This window comes from Sardina pilchardus, chromosome 15, assembly GCF_963854185.1.
Source record: "Sardina pilchardus chromosome 15, fSarPil1.1, whole genome shotgun sequence".
In the NCBI taxonomy this organism is placed as follows: Eukaryota; Metazoa; Chordata; class Actinopteri; order Clupeiformes; family Clupeidae; genus Sardina; species Sardina pilchardus.
The window spans coordinates 10,024,227-10,043,670 of NC_085008.1; the positions used below are offsets into that span (position 1 = coordinate 10,024,227).

The window sequence follows — 19,444 nt, forward strand, 5'->3', positions numbered from 1 at the left end:
CCCTATAACGAATTCACAGAGACAGAACTGGCCCAGGAGGACTCGACCTTCATCTGTTTTTTATTCACCAGATATCTACTCTTTATGGACAGCCAGTGCTCTTCTTATCCCTTCCCTCTTTTTTTTACGGAAAACTTCTGTTTCCAATCCTATGTGACGTTTTAAGAGGAATTTTATTGCTGGGCTTTGAAAGGGAAATATCTTTCCAGTTGTGTGGTGTGTGTTGCTGGGAAGTGTGATGGTGTGTGAGACAGAGGGTAAATGTCTTTTAATGGACCTCTCTGTTGAGGCAGTCCGAATGTCACTTCCCACTTCCCTCTTGGCACAGAGGCACTGGGCCCTCACGATCGATGTGAGTCCTGTGGCACCCAAGGTGTGAAGGGTACTGTGACCTCACCGTATCACCTTTTTGGCACCTTCTGCGGCTGCCCATTCAAGTTGTGCTCGAACATGTCCTCCCTATGGAGTGGTCGACACAACAATAACTGGCAATTCAGACTTGGAGACTCTTCTCACCACTGAGAATACACTGTAGACCACATGATCACTCAGATAGCGATCAGAAGGACTTTTTGTAGCTGTCTCTCTCTCTGTTTGTCCTTTAGCTGTCTGTCACTCTTGAGGACTTTACTGATGTACAAGTCATATACAGTACAGCCCACTCATGACCTTGGTCCTCCCCAGCATTGTGCTTGTTTGGATTTGTGATGAAATGTTGTTGGGCATTGTGTTTTCCTGTGTCGTACTCCCGTCGTGGCCCTCTGGTGGCTAGCAATCAGAGAGGGCATGTGTGCTGTATCTGATTACTCTTTGCTTCACAGACACATGGCTCAAGGCCATACAAGCCCTTCAGTCCCTCAGTTACTAACTGACTAATTATGGAAGCTTTGATGTAAAGCAGTTTGAGCAGCCCTCCCCAGTCATCGGATTGGAACTTGAGGGAGTCCTAGTAGTGACACTGTTGATTTCTGAGACCCTCCGTGCGGCGGAGAAGGAGAAGGAGCAGGACGTTGGATGCTGGTGCTCTTCCAGAGTGGCTCTCTCCCTCCGCACTGCCGTAGTATTAATGGCGGTGTAATGTAATAGCAGAGTTGCTCATTTTCCAAATGTATGATAATGACTTTCCCACGCATTCTGGCGAGCAGGCCTGCTCCTTTGTGCCCCCGAGCGGGAGAGTAGGAGGATATGTTGTTCCTGTGGGCCCTTTGCGATTGGTTAGAGGAGCCAACGTTGTGGCAACAGTGCTTTTTCGTCTTTTTTTATTTTATTTTCTGTAACGCCAACATGGTGCTTCGTGTCTGACCCCCTGCGGAAACCTGTGTCACAGCATCGCCGCCAGGTGAATCAGTCCATCCCTCCCACATGGCCACGACCGCAGAGCTCAGGAGAACACTTTCGCTCTTTCACCCTCTGCACACCTCTTATCCCATCATCATCTCTCTCTCTCTCTCTCTCTCTGCCTCTCTCTCTCTGCCTCTATCTCTCTCTCTCTCTCTCTTTCTATCTCTCCCTGTCTCTGTCTCTCTCTGAAAAACTCACAACTTCACTGAGAGTTTGCTTTTCAGGGCACCCACTGTGGGTGCTTATGTTGGAGATTATGGCCTGGCAGGGTAGAGGAGGCATTTGGCTGTGCCGTGCCGTGCCGTGCCGAGCCGTGCCGTGCCGTGCCGTGCTGTGCCGTGCCGTGCCGTGGCATGTGGGTTTGGGCTGCTATAGAGGTCTCGCTGGGTGCTGTTGTTTCAGGGAAAATCTCAGAAAATAAAGGAACGAGCTGTACAGATGCATGGATGCTTAAATAGATACAGAGTGTGGGAGAAAGACAAACAGCAGAGAGAGAGAGAGAGAGGAGGGGTGGTGGAGAGAGAGAAAGAGCAAGTGAGCGAGTGAGGGAGAGAGAGGGAAAGAGGAGGGGTGGTGGAGAGGGAGGTTGCGGGCCACTGTTGGGAAGGACGAGGCTGCATTAGATTGAGCACGCAGCATTAGATGAGTAATATGTAAAAGAGAGAGGGAGAGAGAATGAGAAAAGGAGAGAGTCGCCAACCACTAATACCACTGTGTTACTGCAGGCATGTGCTCAACAACTAACAGCACGTGTGTGTGGACCGCTCATCTCCAGAGGCCATACTGAGTGTGCGAGAGAGAGAGAGAGAGAGAGAAAACACACACAGAAAGAGAAAATAAGTGTGTGTGTGTGTGCGTGTGAATTTCTGTGTGTTTATGTGTGTGCGTGGGAGAGGCTCATCCCTAAGGCTTCTATATGTTCTCTCTGCAGAAGTGACTGCACCACATGAAAGAATAGTTGTTTGAGTGGATGGATGTGGCACACTGTAGCACGTCTTCACCTGGGTTCTTTTTATCAACCATTCAGGTCACATCATTACGACTATGAATACTAACAAGCAATTTAAAACGTGATAAAAATCTCTCATACTGAGCATGGGTGCTGCTGTATGTAGTCATATTACAAATACATGTTGTGTAAATTAGATTTCGCTGTGGTAGTAACTCAGACTTATCTTAAAGAATGATCTTTATCTTCAACATTTTGATTAACTTTAATTTGTAATCTTAGCCTGCATTGTCAGCTGGGTCTAAAATGAATTTTTAACGAAGACAAAGAAAAAAAAAAGCAACAGCAAGCCCAACAGAGATTCTGCTGTCAAGAGCTGTTCCACTGGCTCTCTAAAGTGTGAGTGACAGTTTTACCAAGGGCCTGAGATACAATGGGTATTTTACTTTTCACACAAATGGTGGTCAATTTTTAATGAGCTAGGAGAGGAGCCCTCTGATTCCTGCTCTTAATTTGCCGCGACATCGTTTCTCCCCAGCCAGGCCCCGGCAAACCCTCCAAATCTTATTCGCTTCACCAGTGACCTGCAAGCTAAGCATTACCGTCCGGAAATAGACATAGACCCCCCCCCCCCCTCCCCCACTCCCCCTTTCCCACCCTCTTCCCCTCCCCCCACACTCCCCACCACTCCACCTCCTCCAAGCCTATAAATTTCCCAAAAGTCTTATTGGAGGTGAAATGAGATCATTAAGGTCAGTGTGAGCTTGCATGGAAGTAAAGCACGCCGTGATGGAATGTTTAGTGTGTTGACTGGCTGCGGTAATAACTCTGGTTGGCGCACTCTGTTCCCTGCTTTTGACAGCTTTGGTGAAAATAATAGGCTGTTTGTTTTCCCTCAGATCACCTATATATGATTGGGGACCTTCTACCCTGCCCCTGCAGGGGAATATGCTGAACCTCATTAAAAACTTCTCCATGCACAATCTTTTCCCCCTGCTGTTCCAAGCTGGGAAATCTCCTATAATTATAAGGGGAGATGATTGTGTAGATATGGGAGAAGGTATGGGAGGCCGCTCGCTCTTATCAGGTGGATGTTTCCAAACAAAGTCAGGTGATCAGAGATCCCTGGAGAAACCTGTCAGTTCTTGTCTCATTCCATCTTCTGAATCCCCCACACAATTTCATGGCTTATAAATATATGCAGTGCAGTTGTCCAAAACAAAAAAGAAATGAAAATGCATGGTGGGGGGAGAGGGGGGTGGTGAAACATGAATATGTCCTTCATCACAGAGTTTGTTTGGGATATTAATTTATTTAAATAGGATGCAAAATACATATCAGGTTCGGTTTATCTTATTGAAAATATGCATTGGGACAACCCTCAGCTGAAGGAGTCTACAACACAGCAGCTCTTCCCTGGAGAAGCACATAGAAATATGGAAGAAAAGATACAAGGCCAACAGGGGCAAAATGAGGCGCCAGACAGCATTCATTCTGCCTAGAAATCTGAATGTAAAAGTGAAGACAAAGAATTTCTCTATGCTTGATCAACTGAGCTCATTATGATAGGGGAACACTCTTAAGTAGGGGATTTGGGGAGATTTATGCAGAGAGTATGTGGGCCATGTCTGAAATTTATTCTCAACACCTGGAAGAGCTTAATCTTGAGGGGGAAGTGTGGAAATTGAAGGAAAATAGCCAGTGTTCCTGCATTCGTCCAAAGACAAGACAGGACTTATGCAAAACAGCCCATCACCTCAAAGTAGTCACATGGAAGTAATGAATGTCTATCAATATTTTTTAAACAGCCATGATAGCGGATTAATACCACCAGTTCCCCTATCCCCCCACCCCCAACACACACACACACACACACACACACACACACACACACACACACACACACATTCTCTCTCTCTCATACACACACACACACACACACTCTCTCTCTCTCTCTCTCTCTCTCTCACACACACACACACACACACACACACACCATCTCTTCACAAGAATAGCTAAGCTCCTTATTTATTTTGTAGGCGCCTCCTGAAGTTTCTGTGGCCGTGTTTAAAATAAGAACCAGTGTGAGTCTAAACCTTGTAGGGGCAGTCTTGGCTCTCCCTCAGCAGGCTATGGGATGCAATGATTCAGATGTTTGCTGAGATTAAAGGGCTGGGTTGCATCTCCCACCGCGCTGCGCTGGTCTTTCATCATTTCTTTTGTGAGCCATCATTCACCTAACTCTGTAAGCTGCCGTCATATTTGGCCTCTAACAATGGTCGGTCCTCGGAGCACAGACAGTTAGTTTGCGTTCATTTGTCCTTCCGCAGAGTTTAAATATTTGACCGTGCCTGGTGGAGATGCTACAAGAGGCTAGCGGCATGGGTGACGTGCCGGGATTTTTTTTTTCTGTCCTTTTTGGCTGAGCTGTAAAAAACCTCATGGCACTTTTATGTGCTCATTAACAGTACACAATCAATGGCGTAGATTTCTCATCTCCCCACTCTGTTTATCTATTTGCCTAATTATTTTGGATGAGTGACTGTTTTGCATTTGTGTAGATGCATATCATTTGTACACACTTGTCAATAGACAACAGTTTGTTTTTGAAATATGATTTTGTTTTTCTTGTGTGTGTGTGTGTGTGTTTGAAGTGACGTCAAGTGCTCAGAGAAAAATGTGTGTTTGCTCGCGGACAAATAAAGTGACTCCAAATAAAAAGCCCCTTTGGAAGTCCGGATAACTAATCATTTTGACAAGCACACATTAAACACATTACAATCCAGGTCAGATGTGCTCCCTGTCACATGTCAAGGGCTTTGTGGTGTTCCCTGTGTGAGTGCACTTCATTTCACAGGGATGTTTTTCTCCTGGTACTACAAGTGTGGGTTCATAACAGGATGCTTTGCATACATTGACAGTGGTTTCTTGAATTTTTTAGTTGGGTAAAAGCAGCCTACACCTATAGTGATTAAAGAATGTGATTTGTTGAAGTAGGGCGTAGTAACAGTGGTCTTTCTGTATGTATTGAGAAATATGGGAATCCTTTTAATGTCTCGCATGGCAGTCGGCCGGAACTAAGTATGGTATTTCCCCCCCACCCCCTCCACACTTGAAATGGCGATGAAGGGGTCTTTAAGTGTGCTTTGAATGATGCACTTGTTGCTCAGTTCTGTTCAGAACGCACACACACACACAGACACACACACACACACAGACACACAGACACACAGACACACACACACACAGACACACACACAGACACTAGCCTGAGTGTGTGGCGATACAGTAGAATTCAGGACAAGTGTCCCATTGTGGGTGAACATAAACCCCATTGTGTTGCTGTGGGAGTCCTGGCAGTTTGTTCATTTCGCCAGGCTAAATGAATGCTGCTGAAAACCGCCTGTCAGTGTGTCCACTGGGGAAGAGTTGCCTGCAGTTATAAATGTGCTCCTATTCCTCATTAAGACTGGTTTCCTACGGAGGATCCAAATATAGCTTTCAAAATGTGTGCAAGGTTGAAAAGTTCCCTCTGACCACTTTATTGCAGGAAGCAGATACAACTTGAATTGGAGATTTGGGCATTGGGAGGACATCAAACAGTGCCAAACTCATGTTGTTTACTGACAGTCACTCCAATTTCCCCTGATGGTATCATTGTTTGTGTTCAATAAACTTTTTTCCCACTGTCACATTTATTGATTTCCATTTCTTGCAGTATGCTTTGATCTGACAGTTCTATTTGTAGAGATGTGACCATAATACATTTTACTCTTATCTTTTTAATATTCCTTCCCTGCTTAAATGAAATGGGTACTTTGCCAAATGAAATGTAGTTGCCTCAGCCAGCAATTGCTTATTTTCTCAGGTTTGGAGGCGCTGTGATATTGCCTCATATGTGACGAGAGTCTAGAGCTCAAAATACCAGTGAAATCTAGCTCTTCCCCTTTTGCTCTCTCCTGTTGTGCTAATGAAGTCTTTTCTTTCTTTCCCCTTTTTTTTCTTGCAGGATATAGACCCGAGGCTGAACAGGATCTGATTCTTCTGCGGAAGAACCACAGCAAATGGCTGCTCTGTCTGTGTCGCCGGGGTGGACCGTTTAAAGGAGTCGCCCTGATGAATAGATTGGAGTGGAAGATGTTGCCCCTGCCCGCGTTGTGAAATCAGTGGGAAATACCACTCGCCATGCAGACAGCCTTTTGAGTGTTTTTTTTTGGCAGCCACGTGTCGGGCAGACCTTTTATTTTTGCCTTTGATCTTGCTTCTTTTTTTTTTCACTTAACCTGCATCCCTCACTGGCCCTGCTATTGGATACCGACCGCACTGCTGTCAGGTGCCAGCCGCCTTCCACGTCGAGCTGAGCCACGCTGCCCGCCGTCTGGTGCTGGTCTGGCGCAGGTGGTGCCCGTGGTGGAGGAGGCATGTTGCCACAGCGACCCTGCCGACTACGGAGCGCGTGTAGGGCCATGAGGCCGCGGGTGGGGCTGGGCTCGGGTCCGGATCCGGCCCTGCTGCTGCTGTGGGTGTTGGGCTTCGCTCTGCAGGCCCTGCTGGTGGCCGCGCAGAAACTGGACGAGACGGACCCGCTGGTGACCACCGCCTACGGGCGGGTGCGGGGCTTCAAGAAGGAGCTCAACAACGAGATCCTCGGCCCCGTCATCCAGTTCTTGGGCGTGCCCTACGCCGCGCCCCCCACGGGCGAGAGGCGCTTCCAGCCCCCCGAGCCCCCGATCCCGTGGTCCGACATCCGGAACGCCACCCAGTTTGGCCCCGTGTGCCCCCAGAACATTCTGGAAGGCAGGCTCCCCGATGTCATGCTCCCTGTGTGGTTTACCAACAGCCTGGAGGTGGTCTCCTCCTACGTGCAGGATCAGAGCGAGGACTGCCTGTTCTTGAACATTTATGTGCCCACGGAGGATGGTGAGTTAAACGGCAGGGCAGACACGAGGCTTTTGGCGAGTGCTCACCTCTCCTTTCTCCTCTTTTTGGTTCTTCTTTGGGTTTAAGAACTCCTCCTGTCTGTGCTGAATATGTGAGAAAGTGGCAAAACAAGCATGACCTCTGCATGTCTTACAAGCATGCCACTGCTTTCTGTGTGTGTGTGTGTGTGTGTGTGTGTGTATGTGTGGGCGTGTGTGTGTGTGTGTTTGTTTGTTTGTGTGTATGAGTGGTGTGTGTGTTTGTCTGTCTGTCTCTCCGTCCGTGTCTGCGTGTGTTTGTTTGAGAGTGTGGCTGTCCATCTCTGTCCTAACCCCCCCCCCCCCCTTCCTCGCCTCGTAAACTCACCTCCCACAGCACGTCCATCCAGGTGAATCCGGCTCTTCCTTTTATCCCCTTAGTCCTTAGTCCACCCCTGTCCACCAGTGACTCATCATTTCTCCATTGTGTGTGCAGGCACAATGAAATGGGGTCTTTATAATGGGGGATCTTACAGTAACAGTACAGTAATAACGATGATGACGTTCATGATGATGATGAACGTGATGATAATGATGATGATGATGATGACAGTGATGATGATGATGATGATGGTAACCATGGTGATGGCCTAAGACAGCGAGAGCCTCTCTCTTGTTTAACTTCCTTTTTCCTCCTTTCTTCACCCTCTCCTCTCAGTCAGATTGTGGTGTTGCATGCTCCTGTTGTCTTTGATGGGGCTCCATGTTATTTTTTAGTCTTCTATTCATTTTGCAGTAAAAAGAATATCCAAGGAATGTGCCAGGAAACCCGGCAAGAAAATATGTAGAAAAGGAGGTATGTATGCACTGGAAATGATCAACTGTGACAAGGACAAGACCCCCCCACCCCCTTCTTCTCACCACCACACACACGTTAACAGGAAGGGGGGGTTGCCCTCAGAGGAAGCCAGATGTGTGCCCTAAAGAGGCATCACAGATAGATTGAATACTTGAGAATCTCCTGTAATTGCTGACCTCAGTGGAGGGGGTTAACAAGGGGGAGTCGCTGCAGAGACTGGAATTAGATGGGCAGAGGTTGAACTTGTGGAGTCGAAGCTCAATTAAAAGAGATGCTATCTTGATTCCACTGGTCTGGGCAGGCCGTATCGATCATGGCTTCATCAAGATAATGTCAACACTCAGCCTTGTACACGTGCATACACAGACACACTGTCTCCCTCTTCTCTCCCTCTGTCGCTCTATCTCATAATATATACAGACACACACAAATACTTTTGTCATTCTATCACTCTTTTCTCTTTTGGATATTCATTTTACTTTACTCTATTATGTCTCCTCTCTCTTTCTTTCTGTTTCTCTTTCCTTTGTTCTCTCTCTCTCTCTCTCTCCCCCTGTCCTTCTCTGCTGTCTCCCCCTCCCTTTGCCGGGCCCTCTGTGTCTCTCTCTCTCTCTCCATTCCTGGCACAGTGTGCCCGGCAGGTGTAGTCACAGTGCCCTTGATAAGGGATGTGTCGTTAATATGGCCCCTCTGCCAGGGGGGGTAGAGGGTGTGTGTGTGTGTGTGTGTGGGGGGGGGTGCACTCATTAAACATTCCTGCTGGAGAACACTACATTTACACACAAGATCCCCTTCAACCTCTTTCTGCTCGGTGCCAAAACAGCCCCGATCCACTCCTCTCTGACTCCCCACCTCGTTACCCCGTTGCCTCTTAGCCCAAATTCCCTGCCCTTAACTATAGCTCTCCACCGCCAGAGCCGCCTGCGCCCTCTCCCCCCGACCTAACTGTCACCCGCTGGACAACAAATTATCCTGCCAGCAAACAGCAAACAGCCACATTGTCCCTTTTCAAGCCCCGCTCTCTCTCCTTTGGTTAGCGAGGGAAGGTTCAGCCGTGTAGAAATCTGTGAGCAGAGGAATGCGTCATTTCTTTTTTTTTTTCTAGATGAAGTGGTAAAAAAACACAGCATGACATGCAAATTATACTGTCACTAATGATGTCTCTATTTCACATGGTGCTGAAGACAACTAAAAAAAGCCTGTGTGATACAGCTAGTGTAGGCTATATGCAGTGCCTGATACAATACTCTTCTCCCTCTCAAATCTTTTTTTTTTCATCATCACTTGAATGCGTAGCCCACACGGTGTGGAAACTGTTGCAAACATGCTGTCATATCTGCCGCACTTCAACTGGTGAGCCCAGATTCTGCTGCAACTTCTACAACAGCTCCCTGTTTTGGCTATAAATAATACGTCTTTGTGCTGCCTAAATACCAAGCTAGCTGTAAAGACGAAAAGTATTATACTAAGTTTGGAAAGGCTTCTGGCTTCATGCATACATAAAGTGTCCTGAAACCTCCACGCAATGGCATGTGGATAGAGATCACAGTGCCTCAAGCTGCTGCCTGTCTGCGCAGTTTAAATTTAGACTGGGCTCTAGTTAGAAGAAGAAATGTGGAGGCGCTGCCGTGCACAGCTCCTCCTCAGTGAAATGAGACATGAATTAACAATATGCCACAGAGCCCGGCACAGGGCCCACACATGTGAATGCAGGTGTTAGAAGTGAAGCAAAATCACTTGTGGCTGTGTTGCTCCTTTCTGCAGCACTTCGTTTGCGCCAAGCGAACTTCTGTCGACCACGGCGTTTAGTAGCCGTCGTTATGCGATTAATCTCTGGCAATGTATGAGGGGTTTCCTTTAAATAGCACAATGGTTGGAGGAAAATGGCACAGCCAAAAAAGATTGATATTCATGGAAAATAAAAATGGAATTAATCTGACCCTAATCTTTTGCGGTTGTGTAGGATCTAATCACGACAAAGCCAGTGGCTTAACCGGGCTGCACAATTCTTTTTGTCAGAAAATGTTCCATGGGTTTTTGTGCTTGCCTGTTCAAGCTGATATAGCAAGTAGTTAAAATGTAATAGTGTAAAGTTGGTACTGTATTTACCAAAGCAATGTTGCATAAAAATGATATTCAGTATGTCAGCAGCTATTTAATTTTGCAGTTTGCATTGCATTTTTGCCAGTTGAAAAACAAAATTAAAAAAGAAAAACCCACAGGGCAAAAGTGTTGTTGGCATTGTACCATGCAGGCTGGATAGATAGGCAGAACACTAGAAGTACTGTATGGTGAAAACACATGAATCCGATGGACCTCTGTCACTTGGGGCCACTAAAATGTGCTGTTTAATGGAAGCCCAGAAGTGATTGATTGAAGCAAAGGCAAAGCAGTATTTTGAATTTCATGAGCTTTACTATGCTGTTTGTAGTCAGGCATGTCAAAATACTGAAGTATTACATGTGGGCTGGTTGTCATTTTGATATTTGCAGCCCAAAACTGAACTGTTGATCAACTTCTCTCATGTATTATGAAACAGAAATATATAAATTTATTCACATGTAAGCAATATACTGATGCATTATTGAATCACCAAGTTCAACACTTCAATATCTCAAGTAGCTGCCAGTTATTTTAGACTATAAAATAAGTTGATGACAGTTGAACTGTACATCTATTGAATCTATTATTGCACCAGTGTTCATCATATATCCTCTGGGTGTTCCCAGGATACATCCAATAAAAGTGTCATTTTGATGTTTCACTTTTATATGCCTTTTCCTCTTATAGCTATTCCTGGTTGGATAGACACTATTTTAGCATTGTTTGTCACACCATAAATATAATGTCAGTGCTGAGCATTCTGAACATGTTTGACACAGCAACAAATCACACACCACAAGTTCAGATAGTTCCTTCTTAATCAGAAGGAAAAATCTCCTGTATGTCATCAAAGTGTTGAAGATGTTGAGGAAAAATGTAAAACTGTAAAAAAAAAAATGCACAACAGTAACATGCATTAGACAGCAGCATCTGCTTTAGCAGCACCAGTGGCTGATATGTATGGATTTTTAGACCTTATGGCGTTACTATTTTGTTGCACTGTGTTGGCAGTGCACCCTGAGGTGTGTTGGCTTACAAGGGGGGCAGTAGCTATTTGGGACAGAATAGAAGCCTGGACTGTCGCTATGGGAGATTGGTCTCATTTGCCATGTTGGAACCAAGTCCTGTACTGGTGCTAGTTTTAATATGATAACCCAGGGCACTATTTGGAGATGTCACACGAAATAATAAAAAGCCAAGACATGCCTGACATGGTTGTCGATAATGGAGCATGCCCTCTCATTTCTCTCCCTCTCATTCTCTCTGTCTCTCTATTCATCAGTTTCTCTCTCCATCACTTCGTTTCTCACTCTCGCTCCATCCATCGCTCCCGCCATTGCCATCTCTCACCCTTTCTTTGCATCCCTCTCATCCACTCTTCCCCTTCATCCCTTTCTATCTCTCCATCTATCTCTCTCTCCCCCTCAATTTGTCGGCATTATCCCAGTTTCTGAATGGTTGAGTGGGTCCTGGGGGAGGTGCCAGGCCCGTGCTGTTTGCCTCACACCGAGGCAGGGATGGATTTTATGGCCCCGCCAGTCCTTCATCTCCTGTCCTCTGCTTGGGACTCCTCCTCCTCCTCCTCCTCCTCCGCATCGGCTTTGCAACAGCCCTGTGAGAGCCTGTCTGTAAAACCTGGGCAAAAGTGCCTCTCATCTTGGCAGAGAGAGAGAGAGAGAGAGAGGGAGACAGAGAGAGAGAGAAAGAGAGAGAGAGGGAGGGAGGGAGAGAGCAGGAGCAGTGCCCATGGGTGAGCCGGGAGTGTGTTTTGCCGCCGTGTGTCTGGTCATGTTCACATGCAGTCAGATAGTCCTGTGGCATCGGGGGTGCAGAGTGTGACACTGGCACCGTTCTAACACGGGCATGATGGTGGCACTCTTGCTTGCTCACCTCCCATAGCCAGTGTCATCTCTCTGGAAGTCAGGCATAGAATATCTCTGGACATTCTGTACGAAAACGTTGTGACTGTTGTATGAAGGAAATGTAGGTAGAGAGCTCTTCATAAAACCCTTCAAATGTATAACCCATCAATGTAGCTATGACACTGTATTACCCAGTGGACTGAAGACATCCATATTCAGCCATTTTCTCTCATGTTGAAGTGCAGTTTGAGTGCTAGGGTTGAGAGTAGCAGTATATTTTTATCATCTTTTTCACTAACACACTTCTCCTGAACCTTCTTGTAAATATAAAACATTTTGGATTATGTAATTGCTCATATTATTAATTTAGCCAACATTGGTTTTGTCCTTTATTCTGAATGTGAAAAGTGGACAGTGCTTTTATAGTCTTATCAAAATCTTGGCAATATCAGGTTTGGCTGTAATGAACGAGAGGGAATTTGATTTGTTGAGAGCACTTACTGTAGCAGTGAATAGTTAATAGCATCTTTACTTTAATAAATAAATCATTGTGCAGTATCTGCTACTGTTTGTGGCCTGAAAATGGCTAATGGAATATTGTATACATCCAGCTGCAGACTCTAATCTTCTCAGAGCCATAGCATCATATGTTAAGTTTTCATGCATTTTTAAAATGGGTCATTTGAGCCACAGGGTGATATTTTCCTGTGAAATAGCAACAGTAACAATGCCATTGTTGTGGATTTGTTTACTTTATTACTATACACACTATGTTACTATAAAATCTCCTTTCAAATAGGCCTGTATAATGTAATGCATACTGTACAAAGCTTTTTTATGTATGGTAATGAGGTCTCTTGAATTAATCGTAGACTGTCCTCTGAATTGAAAGGAGTGGGTATGGTTGCCTACACAGAGGCAACCCATAGTGCCTTTCATGAGATTTTCCTGTATCAAACAAAGTAGTGTGGTACTAAGACGATTATGGTCCTGTGCAGTGTCAAAAACAACATGGCCTTTTGTTCTTTTTTTTGTTTGGCACTGAAAGCACTGAACCCACTGCCTCTGCGGCGTCGTCAGAGAGGCCTGGGCAAGGATGGCGCAGGAGACTCTCTGGGTGATAAAATGTTTGGACTGACAGAGCGGCTGGCAGCTGTGATGGATTCCACTCGGCCAGAGCGGTGTAGTCGGGTTAAAGGGGCAGGCCGCGCGCAGAGCCGCGCTCCAGTGTTCCTTATTAAACGCCCACTGGATGCCACAGCGGGGATACAGATCTCGACGGTCTGGGTAGACGCCAGTCGCTCGCACAGACTCCCTGCTGGCACCTCTACTTAGAAACTTAATGGGAAAAAAAAACAACGTCCTCATTTATTTAACAAGAAACCGTGTTATTAATAGAAAATGATAAATTGCGCATATTCAGGTGTATCATTGTGATAGATAGGTGTTCATTGTTTTAAATGGGATTTTCCCTAGTGTTCAGTGCACACTGCCATTTAAGGCTGCTGCCTTAGCAGAAATGTGATGTAGACAGATAAGCGGTCAGACAGACAGACATACATACAAATGAATAGATTAGAAACGGAGTGACAGATTAAGTGTTTAGATATACAGCAGTCTCTGACACTACACTTAGATCAATTGGTGCAGTATTTTTTACTGAAAGTACATAGTGCTAATACCCCTGACATATGGTTCATAGTTGATCTGATTAACACGTGACAAATTCTTAGAAAAAAAATGTGTGTGGTGGTGTGGTTTGGCAAGGACTGAAATGATATATTCATAATAATAATATAATTTTTTCCCCTTTTTAATGAAAATTTGATTGCACCATTTCAATTTTAAAATATTGCCATCTATATTTTATGATCGCCACGATCCGACAGCTTGCTGCTGTCAGGAAATATGTTTTATTTTCATATTTTTCACAATCACCGGTAAATTCACATTTCACATTGTCACACTTTGTTGTGCTATTGTTGCTATTATTATTTTACCCCGTGTCACAGTCTTTCAAACATTTGTTCAGTCTAATTCTGAAACTCTACAGAGGACTGCCAAGTTGCTTAAATTACAATGTGTGTTAAAACGCCAAACGGTCTGGATTAAACAGACCGGCGCATGCTATGGTTGGCCACGTTCCCAGCTGAGCACAAAGCATTTTCTCATAAAGTAAATGACAACCGTTGAACCTGGAGCACAGGGGGAAAAAAAGAGAGAGGAATTGGAGCGACAAGCTGTTGCAGATGGCTGCTCTGCTGGGGAATCTAAGTAAATGCAAGTTTAACCTTGAACTGACAATAGGAGAAGCACACTTGACCCAGTCTGTGTGGCTAATCAGCCACTGCAGTCAGGGCGATGCAGATGGGAAAATAGCAGAAGGAGCATTCACAGGTTTCAATGGAGCAAGATTGTCACAGATTAACATTATCTTTTCCCATGATGTCACAGAAAATAAATCGTTTTGGCTGTTTAAAGAGAAGAAGCCCCTGTGATTGGGTGTTATGCTTCAGATGTACACTGTAACCGATCAGCAATCAGGGAGCAGCATAAAGATGCCAGGACACACAGCATTTGAACACTGCCACTGGATGTTTTGGAGGTAGTGTTGACTTAACTATTTATATTTTGCTTAGCTGCCCTGAGTGGAAGGGGCTGCAGGTGCAGGTGCAGGTTTAAGAAGAAAAGGCAGGCCACAAATGACTAGGCTCCATGGTTACAATCCCCCCTTTCTCCACGAAACCTTTTATTATTGGCCGGGAGTTAAGGCCAGTAATTAGTTTCACTGATGGTCAGAAATGTGACTAATTGGAATTTAAGGCCTCAGCCAGTCAAAGGAATAGCTGGCCACTTGCTTACACAGACATACACAGCCCATTATGGGGCCAGACCTCCCTGTGGCAAATCGTTGAGATTTCTTTGTGCAATAGACACCTTCTTACCTCTAATTAGAAGAAGGCCATCAATAACTCATCTCTCCCATCATTAAACATATTGGCACGAGTGCCGGCCAGGGCCCCAGCAATTCAATTGTGCTGTATCACTCGCTCGAGAAGCTTCCATTGTCTTTGTTGCAGTGCTTGCCATTGAAATTGGGGTCATACTGCAGACTTATGTGGGGAAAGATGTACAGTACATACCCTTCATACACTGCTTGGGTAACAATAAAAATAATAAAAAGATCTTGGCACTGTCTGTCAGCTTGAACGCTCAGAAGGATAGACTGATAGGAGCACATAGGACAACAACATATACTGTATGGACCACCCACAAGCAGTGTTAAAGTGGTGCTGAAAGAATTTGGTTAGACGTTAGTCTTCAGTGGTGTGCATCTCTGAAGGGGTTCACCTTGAAAGTTAATGGAAGATTTTGTACCCACTGGCAGATAGTCGTGCTGAGTGTAAGGACAGGGCTGGTGTCCGTTGAAATGTGGAAGGCTGTATCTGTTTTTTTTTTTTTTTTTTAAATGTGAAGCCTGTATTTTTAAACGTGTCCAGAAGGCACATTCTTTATAGTGAAATGAAAGGGTGTTGACACTAATGATCTTATGGCTAAAAATATGCTGATGCCGTTTCACAGAGATGTGTGTAAAGAATAGGGAAGCTCCTCTACTGCATTAAGCCACAGTTAATAAATACAGTATAGTGTTTAAAAAAATAAATAAATATATATATATATATATATATATCCCTCTTTTAGTCAATAAAAGGGCGCAGTGCACTCCTGCAGTATTGCTCAGTTGTTATATGGTTCATGTTTCTTATTTTTAGAGAGATATTGATGCAAGTTCATAGTTAATGCCATATTATATCCAGAGGTGAAACCTACAGTATAAGCTAGATATCTATATAGGTATTAGCATTTAACAATCTTTTTTAATATGAATTATGAACATTAACATATTATGTGGTTGTGCTGTCATGCTTTTTTTGTTTTGATAGATCACAAAAAGTTCAGCATCTTGCCTGAAGGGTGAGCCTAGCACCTTTGCAGGTGCATGTGTTTGCGTTTGAGCGTATCCGAGTGTGTGAGTGGGAGTGCGGCGCATATTTGTGTGCAATACTGGCACCCTATTCCACCAACCCTCAACTCTTTGTTTCTTTCATTTCATGCACAAAAGAAAATAATGACACATTTCTGTCATGTGGCTGCCATCCCCTTAGGCCCTTCAGCCAATCATAGAGTTTGATGTGGTCCAGGGAGAGGCAGGCAGGGCTGATAGAAGTAGGCACTCATTGCTACCAGACAAAGCCCTTGATAGATCGTAGCTGCTGGCTCCTACCAACAAAGCAGAAGTGTCACCATTAATATTAATTCAATGAGGAGACACTCTTATGAAACAGCTTACACGGGCTAAGAAAGCACACAGTATCTGATACAACAGGACAAATTCAGAGACCAAGGACAGAGAAGAAGAAACTAATGTCCTAATTGTTAAAAGCATAATGGATGCTGGTTTCTACGCTGTCCCCCACTCAAAAGCCTTAACCTACACGTTGATATGGAGTATTTCTTGCGCCAAGTGTGATTGAAAAGCAGTGTTTCATTTCTAGAGGTCTGTTTCTATAAGCGTGCTCCCTAGCTCTTATGTAACACTGTAGAATCCAGTTGAAAGACACACTTCAGAGTCCAGCCTGCATCCCGCTGTGTCAGTCACATGCATTACTTTTATTGAGTTACTGAATGCTTAGATTTTTTATTTTATTTTTTCAATCTGTCTGAGTTTTTCTCTCGTTTTCCCCCTATTCCATTGCTTTTTCTGTCTTTTTGGCCAACTTTGGATCTTCCTACTCAAAACTGCTTCAAGCTGGGATGTGGCACTTTGTTGTTGTTTTTTTTTTTATGTTTGTGGGTGTTCAGTGCAGAGGCTCTATCGGCCTGCCTCTTTATGTGCGAGAGCAGAGAAGAAGCTCTATCGTTTGTGTGTGTGTGTGTGTGTGTAGATGCTTGTGAGGAAACTGAGCATAACTGAGCTAATGTTAGACATCAATAAAACAGAACTTCATATATTCCTAGCAAGGGAAGTGTAGTGGCGTGAGGGCATAGCTTGGTTTTAACTGTGCATTTCCAACTGATGAGGTTTAAAACAGCTGGTGATATTCAATGAAGGCAGATATATACAGCTATAGCTGTAAAATAATTCACATCTCAGTGGTTTTAGTTGTGAAATAACTTGATTGAATCCCTCATACCTTTAAATTAAAGTATCTTCTCTGCTGTCTCAACCCCATTTAATACAACTCTTTACTTCTTAACATCTGATGACCTCAGTGTTTTCACAAGAAAAAAACTTTTCTTGAATAAATCCTATGAATTAATTTAAAAAGAAAACATATTGCAATGAAACTGTATAGAGAAATGTACTTATACAGCCATATACACCCACTTCTGAATGTGTATCCTAACAGAAGGACTACCTACCATTTTTCTGGCAGGTACCTTGCATTACAGCTGATATAATGTACAAATGACACTTTATCTAGGCCTTATTTCTGATTATGACCGTTGCTAGCAGTCATATAGGGATTGTCCATTTTTCTTCCAGGGGCACGAAACTTGGTGCATGTAGAATTTTATGGAAAATGTCCATGTGGTCTAGCTTCGAGGGCCATGCATGCATGCACGCGGACGCGCACGCACACGCACACGCGCGCACACACACACACTCACACACGCACGCACACACGCACGCACACACGCACACACGCACACACACACACACACACACACACACACACACACACACACACACACACACACAGGCATAGTAGCCTATTTATGGGTTTCATCAGGTCCCTTGCCACAGGGGTATATTACTGTAATCAAGTACCATTCAGTTTGCATTCATAATGCGTGCTTGATGTTATACACCTGTTGAAACCCACAAACCCACATGAATACACAAAAGTTGCAAGAGTAGGGGATAGAGACAAATTGACAAACGTGATTTAGCCTATTTAGAATGTACAGGATGTCATATTTTGTACTGCTATGCCGTACATGTAGTTAAAATAACTGTTTCTATCGTCTCCAACTCTGTTGAGATTTTTTTTGTGTCTTTGTGATGTTTAATCATCATGCGTGCTTACTGTAAATATGCCAGGTTGTTACGGGTTGGTCTCAAGAATTGGTGCAGGCAGTGCTCTGGGACGCTGGATGAAACGTCAGGGTGTGTTGAAGGTTTACCGCGCTTTCAGGCTAGTGATGGGAAAACCAACTCAGTGACGCGAACCGGTTCAACCGAGCGGTTTTTGAATGGCCTACCGGGTTAATTGATTCGGTTTCGGTTCGGGGGGGGGGGGGGGGGGGTCGCACATTTACTCCCTCCACCATAGTCGCTCCAAAACATGCAACATGCAGCCTCAAAGCGCAAGCAAATGTCTTGCTCTCCTCCTGCCATTTAGCCTTTTAAAATGTTAACAGCCAACACTCACATCTTCTTGACATGGAACGTAACCACCAAGCTTGTCTAATGTTATAGCATAGCCTACTTGCTTGCACTAACACTATATGGATTTGACCAAGAACAGACTAACTCCTGCGAGGTCTAACCTGTTGTGAATCGGTAGGTCGTAGCCCACCGTATCGTTAATATTCATTCGGCTAGATTATTTTAACAGTTGCCATGCACGAAATACTGCAAAAAAAGTAGTGATTTTATAAAGACAAACATTGGCTACAAAAAGCACAATTATATCACAGCCTTTTATTTGCAGAGTATTGATGATACATTACATTGGCGATTGACTTTCAACGTTAGTTAGCTCTCACCGACCGCAACCGTTTTTCAACTCGTTCAGTCAACAATTCTTTCGGTCTGCTTCTTGCTATCTGCTATCAGTACCCCATTTCCTGATTGATTCTACCACCACTCCAGTGGAGGCGCTGATGAGCTAGATTACTACACACACAGTAGCAGAAGAAAACCACCTAGCAAACAGGTAGTTCCGTGGAGCCAGCGACAGTAAGCGACAGTACGCGACAATAGCGGGCAAGATGGCGGCGAAAAATGTCAAAATAAAGGTACACACGAACGATCAGATAAAGTAGGTCAATATTCGTTTTTGAGAGTATTTCAACGGTTTGCACGAAATGTATGCATGTTGCTGCAACGTAGCCTATTTAACCACGTGTAAATGTTGTAATTGTAGCAGAGATTTAACGCTAACGTGCTTGAAATTAAACGGAAGTGACCTCACGCAACACCTTTCTCAGTGCAAAGCCAGACGAACGTCTCCATCCCCTGATATAGGCAGAAAATGTCTAATAAGGGAATAAGTAGAACGGCTCTGATATAGGTTACTGACTGCTAACAGAGAGTGGAAAAAACAAACATATAAGAAAGGGATAATAATATTAAACGTTGATGTTAAGTAGGCTAAATGCTGTATATGATTATCATGCAAGAAAATAATTGTGGAAGGATGAC

At 44.4% G+C, this 19,444-nt stretch overlaps 1 protein-coding gene across 1 annotated transcript in view; it reads left to right on the forward strand.

Annotated features, from left to right (window-relative positions):
• The first annotated feature begins 6,711 nt into the window (after positions 1 to 6,711).
• The window catches only part of nlgn1 (neuroligin 1), a 149,522-nt gene continuing 136,789 nt past the window's right edge, over positions 6,712 to 19,444 (forward strand). Inside the window, exons 1-2 of the mRNA XM_062555984.1 lie at positions 6,712 to 7,210; positions 7,985 to 8,044. Of these exons, the coding sequence (XP_062411968.1) occupies positions 6,712 to 7,210; positions 7,985 to 8,044 (559 nt within the window). The remainder of the gene's footprint in view (positions 7,211 to 7,984; positions 8,045 to 19,444) is intronic.